This window comes from Bacillus rossius, chromosome 8 (assembly GCF_032445375.1).
Source record: "Bacillus rossius redtenbacheri isolate Brsri chromosome 8, Brsri_v3, whole genome shotgun sequence".
NCBI classification, from domain to species: Eukaryota; Metazoa; Arthropoda; class Insecta; order Phasmatodea; family Bacillidae; genus Bacillus; species Bacillus rossius.
In genome coordinates, this window is record NC_086336.1 from 32,136,168 (window position 1) to 32,156,590 (window position 20,423).

A 20,423-nucleotide genomic window follows, 5' to 3' on the forward strand; every position below is an offset into this window, starting at 1 on the left:
CAGATTATGTGTGATGTTAATATTCTGTGCCCACTTTATTTTTTTTAAAAAACATGTTAGTTTACTATCTTTAAATATTCAGCAGTTATTGGTTTTGTGACTGAAATAAAAGGTCAGTGACGTAGCATAGCTTTAACTTAATGGCAGTCAGGAAAGAAAATATTAACTATGTGAATCTTATCTTTATACCCCAATGCATGATGAATTTTAATTTATACGCTGTAAACTTGTGAAAAATCATTGCTTTAACTTAGGTAAATAAGGGATTTGCATGTGCACTTTATTAACAATACAAAAATTTGTCTGTAACTACATACAGATATTCTCATAAGATTAAAAATTGTTATTCGAAAAGGGATCAAACTGAAAATTTAATTCCAGATCTTTGTGTTTCACTCAGTTAAAAATGTTTTCATTGGTCACAAATGAAAATAAGGTTATGTTTCGCTATACACACTATAGAAAATAAAAACTGATATTGACACATCATTATTTGCAAGCAATTTCATTCTCTAGTGTAAGTATGCCTTAGATACAAGTCACCCAGCTCAATGCATGGTAAAGATATACACATATTTCTGAAAGAAAAAAAAAATACTTTCACAAACATATATATAAAATTTTTCTTTAACTGCAAATTAATTACAAAAATTTCTGGCCAAATTACAAGTAAAATTCCAAAAACATTTCTAGGAGAAGTTAGTGAGCATCTTTCTCTTTTAGGACTGTACTACTTTAAACCAGGATTTCTTCTCTGTATCCAGGCCATTTAAAGAGTTTGGCTGGTCAATTAAAAGCTACTAATGAGATTAAAATTATATCAAAACCAAATAATAATATAACTATATCATAATCCACCATCATTATTACATCAGTATGTCTACACAAATCTGCAATACAATTTTCCTGACTTGTCATGAGGAATACTTAAAATTTCCCTATGTTTTTAAAAAATAAAAATTCAAACCAAACCTTGCATATGCCATTTTATGGTGTGAATGACTATTCACAAAAACATCTTTCACAGTCTCGGCGATGGCAGACTGGATCATGACATTTTCCCCACAAATTAACACCAATGGCAATGGTGAATTTCCATTACTTTTCCAGGATTCCAAGTAAATTCTCTGACTTTCCCTGACCAATTCCCACTTCGACTTTCCAGAATTTGGACAGCCAGCCCCTATTATTACCATCTAAATTATTTTGTATCAGGGTTTGTTGATGATGACTGATGGATGATTGTTGGATGATTGATTGATGGATGATGAAGACGGATGGATGAAGAAAATGGACTGATGATGATGATGATGATGATGATGATGATGATGATGATGATGATGATGATGATGCAAATAGTAGGAGAGCACTGTGTTTAGAGATGTTTTGTGCACATTTTTTTCACCTTGATAGCTTGAAACAGTAAACTGTTATTATTATTAATTTTTTTTATCTTAAGGCATGCCATAACCCACAGATTGGTAGACTTTTGAACTAACCGCATCAAAGGGCAATTACAATGAGGGCTTACAGTGAAGCAGTGACCGAATGCATAGGCGCATGAAACATGAGTACCCAGAGAAACTCCAATGTCAACGTCCTGCCTTGTTCACAAAAATGTGAAAATCTGAGTTTGATTCAAAGAGGAAAGCCAGATACTTGGGGTGGAAAATGAGCAGTATGAAAAAACAATGCAAAAACCCAGCCACACCACAGTAATTAGCAAAATGCTGTTTTGTCTGAAACAGCAGCACAGCACTTTTTTTTACTTCATTCATACATACATACATACATACATACATAAGTACCTGAAATCAAAAGTCTACATACACTTATGGCAAAATTAAAAAAAATATATTGCCCCATGACCTCACATTCCAAATTACATGAAACCTAATGAGTACACAGAGTGACAGTACGTACTTTTAACAGTGTCCGCAGTAATCTTGGTCAGTCTAACGGAACACCTAAAACAAATGCAAAATATTATGCACTACCGATTAAAACCAAACATGCTTTAAATTGCAAAACAAGCTGTAAATATTTTTCTGAGACTGACCAGAGCACACTGGCCACAACATTTTTGTTCAGCTGCAACCATAACCAAATCCTCATACACACTCACACCTCATGTGCACTTTCCATACATTTGGCTATTTACCGCAAGTGCAGATAAATACTGAAACCCCTCCAAGCAGGATTGAAATTAAAGTTATCTTACAGCCTGACACAGGATCAACATGATTGTGACAATAAGAGATTGTGAGTATGGGGGATAGAGGAAAGAAAGAAGAAGTGTGAGGCAGCAGAAAAATGAAGAGAACAAAATAAGATGTAACTCAAAAATCCATTCTCTTACAAAATGAAAACCAAGGTACCTTAAAATTCCAGTCTATCAGGACTTAGAATCAAACTATGGTCCTCCAGTGATGAGCTGCTATATAAATCTATTATTTTTGTCAAGAGAGCAAAAGCTATGCATACCTTTCTTCTTGAAAGAACATTGTAACCACTGAGAATGTTTACATGTTAGATTTATATCCTATATTTATTATTGTGTTAGAGTATAATATTTCTTTCTTATATGTTAATGCGTTGAGCTTGCTATATTTTTCACTATTTCATCTTTTTTTTCCAGATGAATTATAGTCAGGCTAGAATACTTTATCAGTTTTCATTCCTTTTCAGTGAATTGCAGCACGGAATATACTTTTATCGTTTGTTATTACAGCTTTGCAATATCTTCCAAGTAGAAATAGTGGTTGAAAACTTTCTTCTTTGTATCAGTCTTCCTTGGTTGCTTAGCATGATAAAATCTGAAAATTTTTTCAATTATATGGATTCGAGCTCAAGTTGTCTATGAGGCTACAGGGTTGCTCTGAAAGGGGTGATCTTGAACTACTCAAAATCCCGCAGAGGGACCAGGAAGAGCTCCCAGCTTTCGCAAGGTGTACACATTTATTTTGAGGCTGTTTCTGCAAATATGTGCCATACTTGCACCGTCGTAAAACTAGGGAGTACGACACTCACAGCCGAACTTCCACGTCTGTTGTTTATCGTCGACACTTCGAGGAAAAGCCAGAGGTGACACAGTTGCTGCACTGTCCACACATCAGAATGTCTTCGCCATTGAGATCGCTGTCTTACAAACTTTTCAGCTTCGTGGAGGTGTTGCAGTCTTCAGATACAGAGTTCCTGAACAGCGCCTCTAGACTAGTTTCCTTTGACAGCCTCGCACGCATGCATGCCGAGACAACGTATCCAGTGGTCCAGAACAATTTCCACCTCTGTGCTCCGATTGTGAGCTGCCGAGACAACTAATGACAAAATAGTCTGTTGCAATGTATGTATGTCAATGGTCTGTCTTCGAAAACCTTGTACATATCTACTTATCAGAATACTCTACGACTGATATTAGTAATTTCACTCAAAAGTATTTATCCAAATAGCTGTCTTGTATAATAATTGCTTTTTTTTTCCATGAAGTATTAACATTAAGTTTGCTGCTTCATTATATTTATGGAATGATTAATTATTTTCTGTCAATATTTAATAAGTAATACTTTATTCATAACAATAACAGTAATAGAATAAGAATTGAAGTCAATACAAAGCCAAACAATAAAAGAGAAGTCAATACACAACAAAATATCTAAACGCAAGGTAAAACACAAAATGCAGCTAAATTCACCTCATTTAATCTATTAAAATATAGAAATTATTTCATTAATCCGTAGTTAGGGGCTCCACCTACCTGAGCACACACGCAGTGTGCAGAGCTTCAGGAAAAATTCAATTTCAAAACTACTCAAGATATCTGAGTGGAGTATGCTTATGAAAAGCATTTAAGAATTTGCTGAGGGACGAAATAAATTTTTTTTATTTCGGGTTAATTTTCTAAACTGTATTTTAGAAGAGTTAAATGGCTAAAATGTGTGTTTTCAGAGTAATTATTAGGCGTAAAAAAAAGGTTAGTTCTTGAAAGCACTTAACGGCCTTGCATTACACCTTTATCTTCATTCCTCCACCATATAATGTTAGTCACAGCTCACATTTCACAGTTATCTTGTGACGACGAGAAGACTATGCGCCAGTTCAAAGCCTTGCACTTAGAGGCTATACAGCGTTATAAATACCAGTGAGAGTCACGCTTATCATCTCGCCTCACTAACACACAACACCCCTGATGAGGCAGGCCCCTTAAGCTTTTATTTGACAATTTAAAATATTATGTGCAAAATAAAAATATTATTTAGTTTCTCTGTATGTTTTTTATTACGCAAAGTAATAAAATCTTGGCTTAACCTATAAGCACTAACAATCACAATTGAATTAATATTGCAAAATATTAAATCCACCTTTTATTTAGTCTTTAGGCACACACATACTTATTCCATTCACCAATCTAAAATTATGTAACCACATTCTAAAATACTGTGAGCTACAATAGTCAGTGTACCTCACATATCTGGCATCCCCAGTGGAGCCATAATATATGTTTGTACAACGTAGAACTCATAGTAAAATGTTTCTCCTATATAGTATACCAGGCACTCTTCTGAAGAATTTACAGTAAAACAGTTCTTTAATCTCAAAGATATGGACATTTTAATGTAACAAGCAATAAAAGTGAGATAAAGGTGATCTCATTCAAAATGGGAGCAAGTGTATAGGAGCCTGCATTAAGGTGCTTGAACTCTTTGCAACACATTTTAAACACACCTTTCTCTACGGAAGTTGGCAAGTATTTGCCAAATGTACACCAATGGAAAGGGTCCATACTGCAGTCAACAGAAGATTGCTTTCAAAACATTACTCATACTACTGTATGTATATTAAAAAACTTCAATCTTAATGCTTCAAATAGAATAAAAAACATGCTTTTTCATTTTTTTATGTGATACCTACATAATAACCAGATTCATATTCAAAACTATGACAGGTACCTGCCTTGTTCCTTAAGTCTTTTCCTCTTTACTTAAACCCAACAGAAGTGTTATGATACCAAACGTAGAAAAACACACGAACTTGGTTTAACTATAAAATACTTAAATTTTTGGGCACCCTCTGTGGAGAACCATGTGAACTTAATGGGCACACATAAAGCAAATGTTTTCAGTTGTTGGAGAGTTCTCCAAATAAAAATTAATAATTCAAATTCTTGATCAAATGTAAAAACTCTGGCAAAGTTCAGGCCAGTATTGCAATCAAATCCTATCCATAGGATGTATGGAACTATAATATTTGATAGAATACTAATTTCAATTATTTAGGCAGAAATAACCACTTTTAAATTGTGTCAAAATATGTGCAGAAAGTTTTATTACACTCAATCAAAAATGCAGTTGGAGCTATGAACGGTTTGAAAATACATAACACAATTAGTGATGGGATTTTCGATACTTTGATACCTCGATACCTTCGATACTTGACGGTATCGCAAAGTATCAAGTATCGAAACTGTAAGTTCGATACATTTTTTCGATACTGGAATGCTTGTTCAATTGTATTGAATTAAGTTTTGAGTCGCCATCGTACAAAATACAACTACAGTAGAACCTCGATGATACGTTCCAGTTTCATACATTTTCCAGTGTCATACGCCGATTAATTTTGGTCCCGCCGAAAGTACTATATTTAAAATGGTTAACTTTCCTGGAACATACACTTATAAAATCATTAATTTGCCGTTTAATACGTTTTTACGAAGCGGAAAAGTCATAAAATTCACAAATTGTTTTGTTATATCTTATTTATATTCCACCTGATAAATTACGTTTTAATTAATTCTTTTATTTTGAAAAACGTTCATTGTTTACCTTTGCAAACGTAAGAAAATAACTTTATCGCACCATAGATATGTATAGTATCAGGAAGACTGTGCACTTCCCTAGTAGCATCTATGGCCAGCACCAAGCGAGACTAGTGGCGCAAACTAGCAATGATTATGAAAATGGTGCACGCGCTTTACCAAGGCACGGATCTCATATTTTGTGCATTCATTAATCTTTGAACTGAATATACCCGTTTGTTATTGTTTTCTTACGATCAGATTGTTTTGTATTTTACGTTTCTCAAGTTAAAATTTTATTGAAAATTGTTCTGTTGCATAAAGTTGTTTGTAAAATGAAACAAACAAGCAAAAATTTCTGATTTTCTTTTTAGAATAGCCTATTTTTTTATTTCTAATTTAGGCTTGGTGACCGGGTTAGATTCCCGACAAGGTGGGAGATTTTTATCCAGTAGAAAAACACCTAGGGTACAGGATTGGGTGTTCTGTCATTGCTTCACCTCCGTACTGTTTAAGGCTATGAAGATCCATCACAGATTAATCCTACAGTATTAGCTGCAATCCCATCATAGCAATGACTGGGGATACTATCAAGTCACCCCCCTCCCAACATTTAAGAGAACTTTTGAGGTGGGAATGACATATAGAAGACAGTCAAACGAGTACATATACATATAGAGAACATGCAAACACAAAGAATAATGCTGGCACTACAAGCCGGCAGGCACTGCATGCAAGTAGGCACTACAAAAGACAGGACAGTTACTACAGGACAAAATACATCAAAAATGAGTACAGGCAAATACATGATTATGAAGGGATAACATGATAAAGATAGACATGCAAATACTTTACACATAAAAAAAAATAATAAAATTATGGCACAAGCTATTATATTGAATTTAGTAACAATTAAAAAAATTATATTATTTTTAATTAACATATTTACATTTTACATATTTTTGAATCATTAATTTAATACTAACTTGTTATCTAACAATGGTAGAATATTACCAAATTTATTTAAGTGTGTTATTAGTCTATAATACTAATATATAGCAATTAAAAATGAAACGTACTTTGGAAAGCGATCAGGTGAATTTGGAATGGAGTTGTTTTCAACTGCGACCTCTTCATTCGCAGTACGTTCTTCGTTGCTGTCTGCTTGGACAACGTTTTCTTCCTTAACCACACAATCACTAAAGTATTCTTGGTCAACCTAAAACCACCAGAAAACAGACAGTGTAAATTTGATTTAGATGAGAGCGAAAAGAATCTCAGCATGTCCTTCTTAAGTACATTAAGCCACATAATATTACTTTTAAAAAAATTTGTGTTGGAATCCTACAGAAAGAATCTCAGCATGTCCTTCTTAAGTACATTAAGCCACATATAAATATTACTTTTAAAAAAAATTTGTGTTGGAATCCTACAGACATCTGTCTAGTGAACACAGTATGCCAACAGTGAAAATGACACTTGCAGAAAAGTCAGACACAAAATCTAGGTGCCAGTGATAAAAAAAAACATAACTTTTGTGAGCAGTTTTACACTTAGAATTTATTTTAATACCTATTAAAGTATTAAACAGTACCTCTATAGCTGTAATCAAGTTGCAAATATTTAATCTTTTTGGGGCACACTGGAGCTGCGTTTGCAGTGAGTGACTCCAGTGAGTGAGTCCACCATGGGGAGATGCTGACAACTCATCTATACAAAGTAGTACTTTATCTACAAGCTCATATTGTGCTGCGTAACACAGATAAAATATATGCATGATAGTTTAAATACTGTACCAGTTTCTTGGAACCACTCATTTCTGTACAACAAGATTTTGTAACAACAAACTTTGCTGGTGTTTTCAAAACCACTGCACAGTTGCATCTCGGTATCTTGGCAGAAGTTAGTCGCCCGTATGGAAAAGTAGGGCGTCGTGAAGACCTGGCACCTGGGATTGGTAGAACCCTGCTCCAAGTTACCCTTGTATAGGCTATGTAGAAATTGTAGTTTGCAAAAATTCAGTACTAAAATTTTCTTCCCCCCCCCCCCCCGCCCCCCTTGTATAGCTGAGGTTATGTGACTTCTCTGGAAAAAAAAAGTTATTACCACATCATAATAACTACAGTTTTGTTTCAAAACACAGATGCTCAATATTACTATTCTATGTTTATTTGTGATATAATTTATGAATTCTCTTAGTAGTATAATTATTATTTGATCCCTATGTTAAATTAACTGTACATTTTGTGTTTATTTTTTGTATCTTTTATGTTCTTTGTATTTGTTGTATATGTTAGTGTGGAGCTCACTCAACTTATGTGTGTTGGCCAATTGTGGGTGTACCTACCAGTTGGGAAACACCCCCCCCCCCCCCACGGAGGGGTGTTTTATGGCTTTTGGAGCTAGCGGAAGGGAGTGTTCTGTATACTTGCAGCAACCATTTTTGTCTTCATTCATTCTGTTGTTCATCTTTATTTATCTCTTTGTCAAACTTTTTGTCTTTGTCTTGCAAATATTTGTCGTGCCCACCACTGAAGCTCTAAACTGTTGGTTTAAATTATTAAAGAAAAAACTCTTTTTATGTACCTATGTAGAGTGTTTGTAACAAAACATTAAAATTCAAATGACATATTTTGAATTATATAAATATAATTATTAATAAAAAAATATATTTTTGTATTTTGCTGGATAAAATCGCAAAAATCAGAAGTGATAAGTTCAGTAACATACACAGTCCCAAAATAATTTATTGAATTCATTAATAATGTTGCTTTTTACAATTACTTAGGTGGTCACAAAATCATGAATATGGTAACCGTCTCTATGCCAGAATAATGTCCGTCTCATATTTTCATACTGAAATATATTAGTTACAAACCTCAATCTCTTTTTTTAATTTTGGAATCTCAACCGATGGTGCCACCGCTGGGTAATCTTCAGACCCATTGCTCTTTCCTTTCTCTTCATATACATCCTGCAAACAAAACTCATTGGTTACGGTAACAGCATTAACAAGTTTAAAGATAGCAAAAATTAAGTTATAAAAATGATAAAAGCAAAAAAATATTGAAAGGGAATTTAAAAATGAAACTTATTTTTAACAGCACAAGTTTCAACATAACTAACTCATTAAGCATCCTCTTTTTGAATAATTTTATTTAAGTGTCCAGTAAAAATATTTGAACACCAGCTACAAACATAACCCATTTACGTTCAAATTCTGCTGCTGCAATGTGTTACTAATTCCAATTTCTGTGAATACAGCAATCATCCCATGTGAAAGTTATTAAATCAGTGGTGAATCCAGAAACTCTTGACGGGATGGTGCTATTTCAGAACCTCATACTTTCCCCATAAAATATAATGGCATATTTCATTCACTTTAAGTTGCCATCAGACCCCCCCCCCCAGATCAGCCTTTGCAGATAATGAATTGTTGCTGATTGTATAATGTAAAATTGATAAGCACAAACAAAAAAAATTATTTCTGAAATTTTAGTTCACACAATAGTATATATTGTAGGAATACTCAAACAGTAACACTTGAATTTGTGTATATAAGCACAACAACACATAAATGCTGTATACAAACAGATAAAATAACCATGGTGTAAGTCCTAAATATCATCGCAACAAATACAGATATAGAAATTACTAAACAACTACAGACATCCAAAAAACAATTAAATCAACAAAGTCCTATCAGAGACACTTTATACATATATGAAATAAATGTGGTTCAGAAACTTAGTTTGTTCCAAAGCAAAATTAATTTTTTAATTACTTCTTTGGCAAGAAAAATTAACAATTCTGCCTCACAATTTAACAAAAGGAAAAATTAAATGAAATTAACTGTAGACACTTAGTCACTCATAAATACTAATTAGAAGTTGTGAATAGCACAGAATCTTAATTAATTTAGTCAGAGTGTACCCAGCCTTCTCCCTCTTACCGGAAACGATGATCTCACCTCATACTCTTCCTTGACCTTGACGTTCTTGTAAACTGAGGAAGAAAATAAGTTTTTGGAGAAGTCACATATTGAAGTATTTTCACTAGCCATAGCTTACTTGAACCACCTATAAAAAAACATAAATGAACATAGAATATAGTTATTGAGGTCTACTTGAATATTTATCTATGAAAAGTTATTTTGAAATTTTTAACAAGGCATAATATTACAAATCTATACTAATAATAAAACCGCTCTAGATTTTAAACAAAATCTATTTTGGATGAAATGATAAAAAAAAAAAATACTATTGGAAATGGCTAAATTATTTAGAACTGAAAAATTAAGTTTTTAAAATTTTTGCCCGCTTGTTTCAGCATAAATCAGAAACTACTTGAGAGATTTAAATGAAACTTTTTGAAGTTATACTTCTTTAGGCACATTATGAAAAAATGATGAGAGTGAAATTTTAAGATGCGCGCGCATCACTGTAACACAAAATTAACATGTTGAAGCTGGCCGCTAAACCGCTCATTAAGTCTTGAAAAAAAGCTACCAACAAAATAGAAATAGAATCTCTATTAGTCGCGCATGTTGGCACGCTCGTCACCTCTGATCACTGTTTTCATATTTATAATATTTATCCACGTGTTTCTAGTTTCTACATTCACAACACGTGTTTTAGTTTCATACAAGTGCAAATTATGTATGTGCTAGTAAATTATATTCAGTAGTAATTTAAATTGAATATTTTGATTATTTACTAATCGTAACTATTAGTAAAAAAAATTGTGCTTATATACTTTTTCAAGTGCTCCAATATAATTTAGGTTATTTATCAGTATGTATTATTTATTGATTTAAATTAAAATATTATTGGTTATTTAATATTTACAAAATAAAGAATCTTATAATATTTAGTACAAATTATGTCATATATTTATTATTCTCTAAATTTTATTTATTTAATTTTTCAAATTTAAACTGAACATTATTGACTGTGTTGACTATCTTTTTCCAGCCCTTTTATAATTTTATTGTAATAATTATTTCCATGCAATTAAAAACTATTCTTTAATGATGCCAAAGAAGTATAACTTCTCACGCGCGTATATAAGTACATGGAACCATTTTTTTTTATTAGTAAGGTCTTACAGTTTTAAGATGATTAATGAAATATCCAAAACTAATCAAGCCTAATGAAGATATTGGGTACCAATAATATGTCTAAGAACTTTACCAACCACAATTTTTACTATTTTGCAAAATTCAGCCCCCAAGGAGTGAAAAAGATGTAAAATTGGTTTTAAGATTAAAAATTTTATCTCAATCTTTAAAGAAGCATAAGAAAAGATAGTAGGTACAAATAATAAACACGATAAAACTACAAAACATATTTTTAACATTTTGAAAATGTTAAACCCTAAGGGGTAAAAAAGGTGTTGGTATTATTTTAAAATAAAAAATTTACACTTCCAATTCAATTACAACTAGAAATAAGAAACTAACAAAAAACTTGAATCGAAAATAACGCATTGCATAATTTTTCATTTATTGAAATTTATCTTTTAATGATAAGAAAAGGGGTTACTCATCAACATAGAAAATAAAGATGGATGTAAGAAACTGAGAATAAGTTGTAACAGGGGTTAGTATTATTTAAAAAATAAAAAAAAGGTATAGAATTAACCAAATCAGCATTGGCAAGCTAGATTTAAATTGAATGTAAATGTACGTTTGTTATAATCATTCTGGAGTTCACATCCGTGGTAAAAAAAAAAAGGAGTTTGGTTTTACTTGGTTAACGGATATTGCCATATTTACTTAGTTCTGAATGTTTACATAGGCATCGCTCTGCAAAATGAGGAGGGAGGTTAACAATTTGGGAATTTTGTTTTAGTAATACTAAACATAACGAAGGATAAACTAATACGTTAGTTAAGAAATTTGATATATGTACTCTAAAATTCAATTAAAGAGGCAAATGTATCAAATATGTTAAAATAATGGAGGTATTTGAAATAGGTAAAATTATTGAATTATTTTAAGCACAAATTTAACCATAATGAATTTAAGTCTAAGTGTAAAAGAGTCATAAATTTAATTAAAAAGAAACAGGTGCATTTTTAACAATTTTTTAAGTGTAATTTAATCATGGTAAATTATATCCGCAAACACACACAAAAAAAAAAGAGTTATAAAATCAGATACTTCATCTATACAAAAAATTAAAAAGGCTTATGCATAAACACACAAAAAAATAAACTCCATCTTAAACTGTTTCTTAAGCACCTGAGAATTTATTGGGTCCATTTCTCAAGTAAAAAGGTTTGGAATCAAGCACATACTTTTCTTTCAATGGTAAGCTATCAGAAATACCATAAAATTGTGCAAGCAAAGCTTCAGGTTATTAGCTAGTCAAGCATAAGAAAAGGCATTGGGTACCAACTACCAATAATAGTGAAAAAGGGGTAAAAAAAATTATAAAATAAATGATTATATCTTCCAATCTAATCAAGCATAAGAAAATGTATAATCAACATACAAAAGCTACCAAACAAACTTTAACCATTTTGCAAAATTCAACCCCTAAAGTGGTTTAAAAAAGAATTAATAATTATATATATTGGGCCTAAAATTACCAAAAACCATTTTACCATTTCATTACATTCCTTAAAGGATAAAAAGATGATAAATATGGGTTTAAGATAATTGATTAGATCACCGTACCTAATCAAACAAAAATATATATACTAGACACCAATAATAAACATACTACAGTAGAGTCCCGCTAATTTGAACTAATTGGGACCGAACCCTGTTCGGATTAGGCGGAATTTTCTTATATAATGCCATTTATGGTCTTTATGAGGCGTGGGCTACCTATTTAACATCTGATGTGTCAAATATTAAAGATCAGACACAAAACACACCTTTATTATTTAGCGTATTTAGCATAATATAAATACGTAAATATTTAAGTACTATGTACGTAATCATATTTTTTTCTTTTTAGTTGAAGGAGAAATAGATAATTCATAATTTTCTTATGTACATATTAATAAACGTAAGACATTACTTGAAAAAAACTTGTTTTTATTTGCTTTTCAAATTTCATAATTGTTATAAAAAAATTTCTTTTTTCGTCCTTGCCCTGTTCGGATTAGGCGGATTTTCGGATTAGCGGGGTTCGGATTAGTGGGACTCTACTGTATAATTAAACTCACCCTACAAAAAATTTGTCACTCTAGTGCATGCGTACAGATGGATAGTTAAGCCTGTACAGATGGCGCAGTGAATAAGTCCCATGCTTAACTGCCTCTACGTGAGCATAAGGCTGTGGCAATTAGTGAGACATCAATGTTTCAAGCGGACAGTGTACGTCAACATGGGTAGATGTAAGGATGTGACAGAGTGGCAAAAAGGGGCAATCATGTTTGGCTGTGCCCATGGCCATATAGTGCGTGAAGTTACTGAATTTGATGGTGTTTCGCAGCGGACTGTTCAACGTGTCTACAAGCAAAGGTGTACTACACATGGCCACAAATGTCAGAATTGTTTGGATAAAGATACTGACAGAGGAACAGGAGACACATTTCACGGCTTGTCGATCGAAATCGCTTCCGAACCCCACAGGAATAGCTTAAGTCAGTGAATAGTCCATCCCAACCTGTTAGCGAGAGAACATTGTGACAGGAACTGCATGCAATGAACATTTGGAGTCGGTCACCTCGCAAGAGGCCACTGCTCACACAGGTACATAAAGCTGCACGTCTCCAATAGGCTGGAAATCATTTAACGTGGAAAGCAGCTGACTGGCAGAATGTAATGTGGTCTGACGAATCACGTTTTTGCCTGTATTCCAATGACGCTCGTCATTGAGTGCACCGAAGGCCAAATGAAGTATTTCATCCTGGATGTGTGCAAGGCCAGGTTCAGGCAGGAGGTGAGTCTGTGAAGTTTTGGGGGTGTTTTTCGTACATGGATTGGACCAGCTCACTGTGGTGACCATTAAGGCCGTCCCTGGTCCAGCGACTTGATATGGAATTGTAGGTTAAAAAGTGTTTTCTACATCTTCTACAATTTTTCAGATAAAAATTTCGTACTTGGCTTGTTTGCTGCAGTTTTACAACAGAAATCATCTGTCAGATTAATATTGTAGAAAAAATATTGATGAGTATTTTATTTTACGTTTTTAAAATTAAGGAAAACCGAAAAAGTGGTCTAAAAAACAGGCTGTAAGATATACAAATATTTAGAAACAGTACTATTTTTCCTTCTAAAGTAAAGATAAAAAAAGTAAGCGGTGGCATACTGCTAACTTTATAAGAACAAGAAATAGTTCGTATTTTGCATTTTCAGCTATTTTTTCTGGCCGCGAGTAGGTTCACTTGCGCCTGTCTTGCGCGCGGGAGCGTGCAGCCGGCTGCCATGTTGCCATTACTTCGGACCCATCCTCGGCTAACAAAATCTGACCCCACCTCCTCCGTGCCAGTAAATAATCAGCATGGTGCGGAGTACTGTGTCAACGACATGAAGAAAGCTAAGAACAGTGCTATCAATTCAGAGACGCATAGATGTGCTGCGAAAAGCGAAAGGTTTGAAGAGAAGGTGAACCCAAATTTTTTATAGTTTTAATTATTTTTTCCATTTACTTTAAAGTTTGTTTGGGCAAAAAAATATTTTGTGCCATAATGTGCTTTACAAAAACTTCCAAATTTTGAAATTTGAAATGTGTTCAAGTGACGCTTTGCAAACTGAACTATCCTGATTCAAGAAATGTGTTTATTTTTATGTAAGTATAAGTTAGGTAAAAAATCCTCAGCTTAAAAGTAAGAGTAAACAAACAGTTCTACGTGGAAAATTAGATTTGGTAAGCATGAAAACAAGTTAACGTTCAACCGACTTAAAAAAAGGAGGTTCTCAATTTGGTTGTATTGTTTTCATTCACGTGAGTATTAAGCTGTCCAAGCCAAATTGTTAGTGACAATTAGCCAACTTTTAAACGAATTGCTGCTTATAAAAATATTGTGCCTTAAAATTTAATATATATTATTTCAGTTCCTAAGTGTAAGACTTAAAAAATTAACATGGCAACGTTGGGGAATTCAACCCATATTCAGTGGCAAACTTAATTTCTTAGCACCATTCGTTACTCCCTCTATAATTTTTACTTAATTCGTCTACCGTGAGAATCTCAGTGCACTAGCTGTGAGATAGTTTCTCTCTTAACCCCCCCCCCCCCCCCCCCTCTTTTGTTGGAGTTCAAGACAATTTGAACCAAAAGTGGAAACTTGAAACTTGTACCTTAGATAGGTTAAATATATTTTACATATTTTGGAACAGCTTCGATCCGCTGTGCGAAAAGTTTCATAATGGATTTCATACTCGCATGCTAAGGTTTACATTAAATAAAAGGCTCAGTAGATTAAGCAGCCGGTACGTACATATACCATTGTACTATTACATAACATTTTAAGTTATTCTGTTCTTCGGAGGAAAAATAATAATAGTAAATTTTAGACGACTTCCTGAATGTAACTTAAAGATAAATCCCTTTATCAGGCATTATTTTGTTTTTACTTAGGAAGCTACATTGAATGAATCCACATAGCAATGAGACAACAGTTTGAAAAACTTATTAGTTGCCTAAAAATGAGTATTTTATTTAATTTTAGTATACCAATATTAGTCACAAAAAAATGGAAAATGTATTGGGGTGTGTGGATATTCGTAAACACAAATAGTTGCGCAGTTATTTATGAACTATTCACATTCGGAAGTCGAATATCAAAGATTAAAATTGCGAATATTTACAGGCACATCTGTAGTTGCTGGTTGTTACTCAGGTGAAGCCAAATTTCTCTTTTTTTCATAAGATATTATAGTCATCATTGCTTATTTGCCGATATACAGTAAACTCTTAATCATACAACACTTCACGATTCCAGGTAAAAGCATCGTTATTGTCATTTAGACTAGTTTTGACCATCCCCAATCTAACCTAATAAAAACTTTTTTTTTCTCTTGAATCCGTATTCAACCTTCTCTAGCACGAAAATAATACACTGTTATATCTAACTATTTATTTCCCAAAATAGATGGCTGTCTTATGAAAAAAACTGATAGCCTACAAGTACATGTAGGACCTGAACTGATACCAAAACAAGCCGTGACACGTGACCGTTCGTCTGGCAGCTAGCAACTGCGGGAACAATATCAGCATTCAAATAATGCAGGGTTTATTTCACGCAATGTTACCTCAACACTGTGTGTACGGCAGTCCTCACCGCCGCTATGTGCCCAATCGTATTGTGACGCTTCGCAAAAACGGTTGCTTTTTTCGTTATGATAATACGTGGAAGTAAAAATGGCAGTTACAGTTATAGACTCTGGTTTCTACCAACTGATTACTTTTTGGTAACCAATGATCGTTTTAAGATAATCATGTTTTAAATAGCAAAACTAAACAGATTTACATACAAACACATTTATAAATATACGCGTCACAAGATGATAACACCATCTCTTAGCACTCGCCACCCACGACCGTGCTACCACATTCGTGAAATGTCAGCCTTCACGTGACACTCCTGGAGAGAGATCTACAGAACTATCAGGAGATTGCCGCTACTTTCGGGCAGCTGAGAATGTCTGCCCCAAGTGGTGTGGGTATGTACGTGTGAGGGCGCCCAGTGACAACACGAAACGAAGCGCTGAATCTCAAATACCAGCTACTCTTCAGTGGGCCGTCGACCTTGGGTAGCTAACACAAGCTGGCTGGTAGTATAGTTCTCTTGAAGAGGATCTCAACATGTGGCACCCATGAGTGCAACAAGTTATTTTCCAGCCTACTTCCTTCAAATTTTACAAATTCTCAACTCCCCCCCCCCCCCCCCCTACGTTATTCATTGCGGTCATGGAATTTGGATTTTAATTTTAAAAAGTACAACACTGCACTTTTTAATATTGCTATCTGAGAAATGTGCATATTAATGATGTTTACATTGCTTCAATAGTTAATAAACATGGTACAATTTTCACTCTTTGCAAAAGTTAATATAGTACTACTATTTTCACTACATGTGTTCTGTATTGTTATGTATCTATCTAAGTGAAAATGAAAGATCAATTTTCGACTTTGAAATTATTCGCAATAATTTTAAAAAAAATTCCTGTTCGATTCAAAAATTTTCGACCACCAAAATCCACTATTTGCACAACCATATAATGTGACAGATTTGTGTAGTGAAATATTTGTACATGTGATTTGCATAACTTTTCTTAACGCTATTACTACAATGGTTTTTTTTTATTTAGTTTCGGCAAAGACAACTTTCCAAGAAAATGATAGAGAGTGGAAAAAAAAAAACTAGCTATTGCCATAGGGAACGTAGAAAATGAAACACCACATATTAGTTTCGTAGGGGACGGCGGCTGGAATAAGAGGACTGACTGACATAGTTACAATTCAAGTGGAGTGGTGAGTTATCTTCCTGTTTATACCAATGCTTACTCTACAGTCTGTTGTTCACCAAATAAAACATTTCAGTACTTATAACATCCAGTCAAAATGTGTATGTTATCTTTTTATTTTTATTTTGAAGAATTGCATTATCGGAGCCGAAACAAACCAACTCTGGTACCTGGGAGTGAAAGGGAAGTATTGCTTCGCTTGCGAATTTGCAAGACTCAGAGACAAAAAGGTGAATGAACATCTTTGCTTTAAAAAGTATAGTGGTCCAAGCACTGTAATGGAACAAACTATAATAGTAGAAGGGTTCTGCGGGAGTGTTGAGCAGCACTTGTTAAAATACTTTGGTGACGGAGATTCAGTGTTTACTCTAGAATAAAGCAACGAGTTCCTTACGGAAGGGAAGTCGTAAAAATTGAGTGTGCAAAGCAGATTGTAAAAAAACTATTTTCACAAATTTACCAGAAATATGTCATTTCCACCTTCTGCGCGTCGTTCGCTTGAATCAAGAATAGTAAGATTAAAATCTGGCTCTAGAAAAGCAATCGAAATTGCTGGAACATCTCTTGTTGGTACATCTGTCGTTCAATTGAAACTTGACATAAAAAATGGTCCTCACCATGTATTCGGTTGTCACGAAAACTGCAGTGTAGAATACTAAAAAGGAAAAAATACCAATAAAAATTTTGTGACATTGGTGAAAGAGTCTGGGATTATGGAAGCTATTGAAAAGGCTCTTGATCCTATGGTAATGAAATCTTATAGACTCGTACTTAACAAAACTAAAAATCAGGTTGAGCGATATATGAGTTTGATAGCTAAGTTTTCAGGTGGAAAACTAGTCAACTTTGCTGAAAGAGGCTCTTATCACGCTCGTTCTATGAGAGCTGGACTGGCCCATGTCAGAGGTCCTAGGTGGCACTTCATCCCATGGAAAAACAAATTTTGTCGAAGCCCAGAAAAGTACTTCCAAACAGATTTACAAATTAGCTGTCTCCAGTATGAAGATGGCCCTCCAAATAAAAAAGAGACAACCAAACAACACTCCTGGTCCTGATTTGGAGTATGGTCCAAGTGCTGAAGACATTTTGTGTCCTGAAGACGTGTTGAGTCCTAAAGAACTTGATACCAAAGATGAAGTTTATCCTCGAAAACCTGAATCGGGATGCAACAACATTAAAAAATATTCATTAGTTGGAAAGAAGTACTGTTGGTCAACACGAGAACACTAAATGGAGGGATGCTCCTATGAACAGACTTACAGCATATAGTTTCGGTTTTGTGGTAAAAAGAACACATACATCCTGCCACTGTCTAGTAAAATAAATTTTGTATCACAAAGAGATAAATTCCAAAGCCATTCAGTTTGGACGAGTTAGCGAAAATGTGGCTAAGAATATGTATTCCAAACTAAAAAATGTTGAAGTCGAAGTTAGTGGCTTTTTTTGTACACCCAAGCTTTTCATTTCTCGGAATATCTCCAGATGTACTAGTGGCAGACGATGGTTTGCTGGAAGTTAAATGCTTATTTTCAGCTGGGGACAATAAATTAAAGGACTATGTTTCAAAAAAGAAAAAAAAATACGTGTATCGAAGAAAAACTTGGAGATTTGCGTCTAAAGAAAACCCACATTATTATTAATTTTTTTTTACCAGATTCAAGGTCAACTTGGCGTCTGCAGTAGAAAATATTACGACTTTGTAGTTCATACGAAAAATGATTTCCATGTTGAAAGAATTTTGTTCCACAAATAAATTTGGGAAAAACTCATGCTGTCAAAACTACAACAATTTTTTGTGGAGTGCTTACTTCCAGAGATAGCAGATCTATTAAATACCCGAAGACTAAATGCGCGAGAGCCAGACTTTGTAAAAGAAGCTCAAAAATCACTAAAGAAAAACATAAAACAGATTACTTCAGTTTTGGTTTCCTAAATGTTATGCATGTTTTCTTCTGTTTTTGACACAGTCCTAATATAACAGTGTAGATAATATTATGATCATATTTTGATCGTGAAAGCAATACGATTTTTTTTTAGAATTTGGGTTATCAAACACATATTAAATGTTTATTTGTATATTAAATTCGAACTTATTATAAATTTATATAGATATATATTTTACTAAAGTAATATTATGTGTATCGTAGCAGTGAAAGTGCTTGAAAGACTACAATTTCTCTGTTTAAAAACGTATGTCAACATGTTAATTGCAATCTTTAATGTTATGCTAAATTATATGTAATTAATATATTATTTATTTAAATAGTACACATATTGTATAAATTTTTTAATGGTGTCTTTCAACTGTATCATTAATGTACATACATAAAAACTATCTTTGTGAACTCTCTGTAAAATTACACAAAAAAACTCTAGCCAGAGTATCATTTTTTAATACAGCATTAAATTTTATATAGTGTTTGTTCCTGTACATTTCAGGAAGTATTTAAGACATTACTTTATTAAAGTATTTAGTACAATTAAAAGTAGTTATTTCTAATCGAGTGAAAGGTTTTTTAATAAATTAGAGTTATAAGACTAGGAATTATTTTTTTATTGTTTTCGGTTTATGCTCGAAATTAGACCACAAAATCATACCCGGGCCGAGATTATACATCAGAATCTCTCGCTATAAGCCACTCTTCAAATAGTAACTAAATCCCAAATAAATAAATTGTTTCAGCGAAGAAACTGTAGTTGACAACTGTTTAATTGAAAAGGTATGTAAAATAACACGTGCACATATAACGCGCACAGCATGTGAAGGCCGTGGATCCCCGCGGAGCTAGTGTCTGGCCGCGAGGAAACATATCGGGTGGCAGGGAGGCAGATAACCAAGGCACTGAGACAGCGGCCAGCGCGCGACTGACGACTTGGCAACCCCGCACGCGGAGTAAGCCTCGCCGCAGCCAAGCGCTGCACATTCGCATCACAAGCGCGATCTACTGAATAACGACTGACAGGACTGGCTCTTGTATCCCGTTAACATGAACCAATAGGTTTATTTTTTTTAACATTCTGGATTATCTGGTGTTGCCTTTCAGTCAACATCTGCATAATGAGTATACATCGATATTTCAAGATGACAACATGCAAAGTTCATCGGACTGGACGTATATGTGACTGGTTTTATTACTTTCTTATCCAGTTTACCTATCTTTGCTTTATGTGCAAATTGAGTAAGCAAATTTATATTAATAGTTA

At 33.7% G+C, this 20,423-nt stretch overlaps 1 protein-coding gene across 1 annotated transcript in view; it reads right to left on the bottom strand.

Annotated features, from left to right (window-relative positions):
• The window catches only part of LOC134534710 (jmjC domain-containing histone demethylation protein 1-like), a 55,264-nt gene that overhangs the window by 16,009 nt on the left and 18,832 nt on the right, over positions 1-20,423 (bottom strand). Inside the window, exons 2-5 of the mRNA XM_063373187.1 lie at positions 9,762-9,870; positions 8,670-8,765; positions 6,871-7,010; positions 1,924-1,967 (exon numbers count right to left, since the gene is read on the bottom strand). Coding sequence (XP_063229257.1) covers positions 1,924-1,967; positions 6,871-7,010; positions 8,670-8,765; positions 9,762-9,854 — 373 coding nt within the window. The 5' untranslated portion in view covers positions 9,855-9,870. The remainder of the gene's footprint in view (positions 1-1,923; positions 1,968-6,870; positions 7,011-8,669; positions 8,766-9,761; positions 9,871-20,423) is intronic.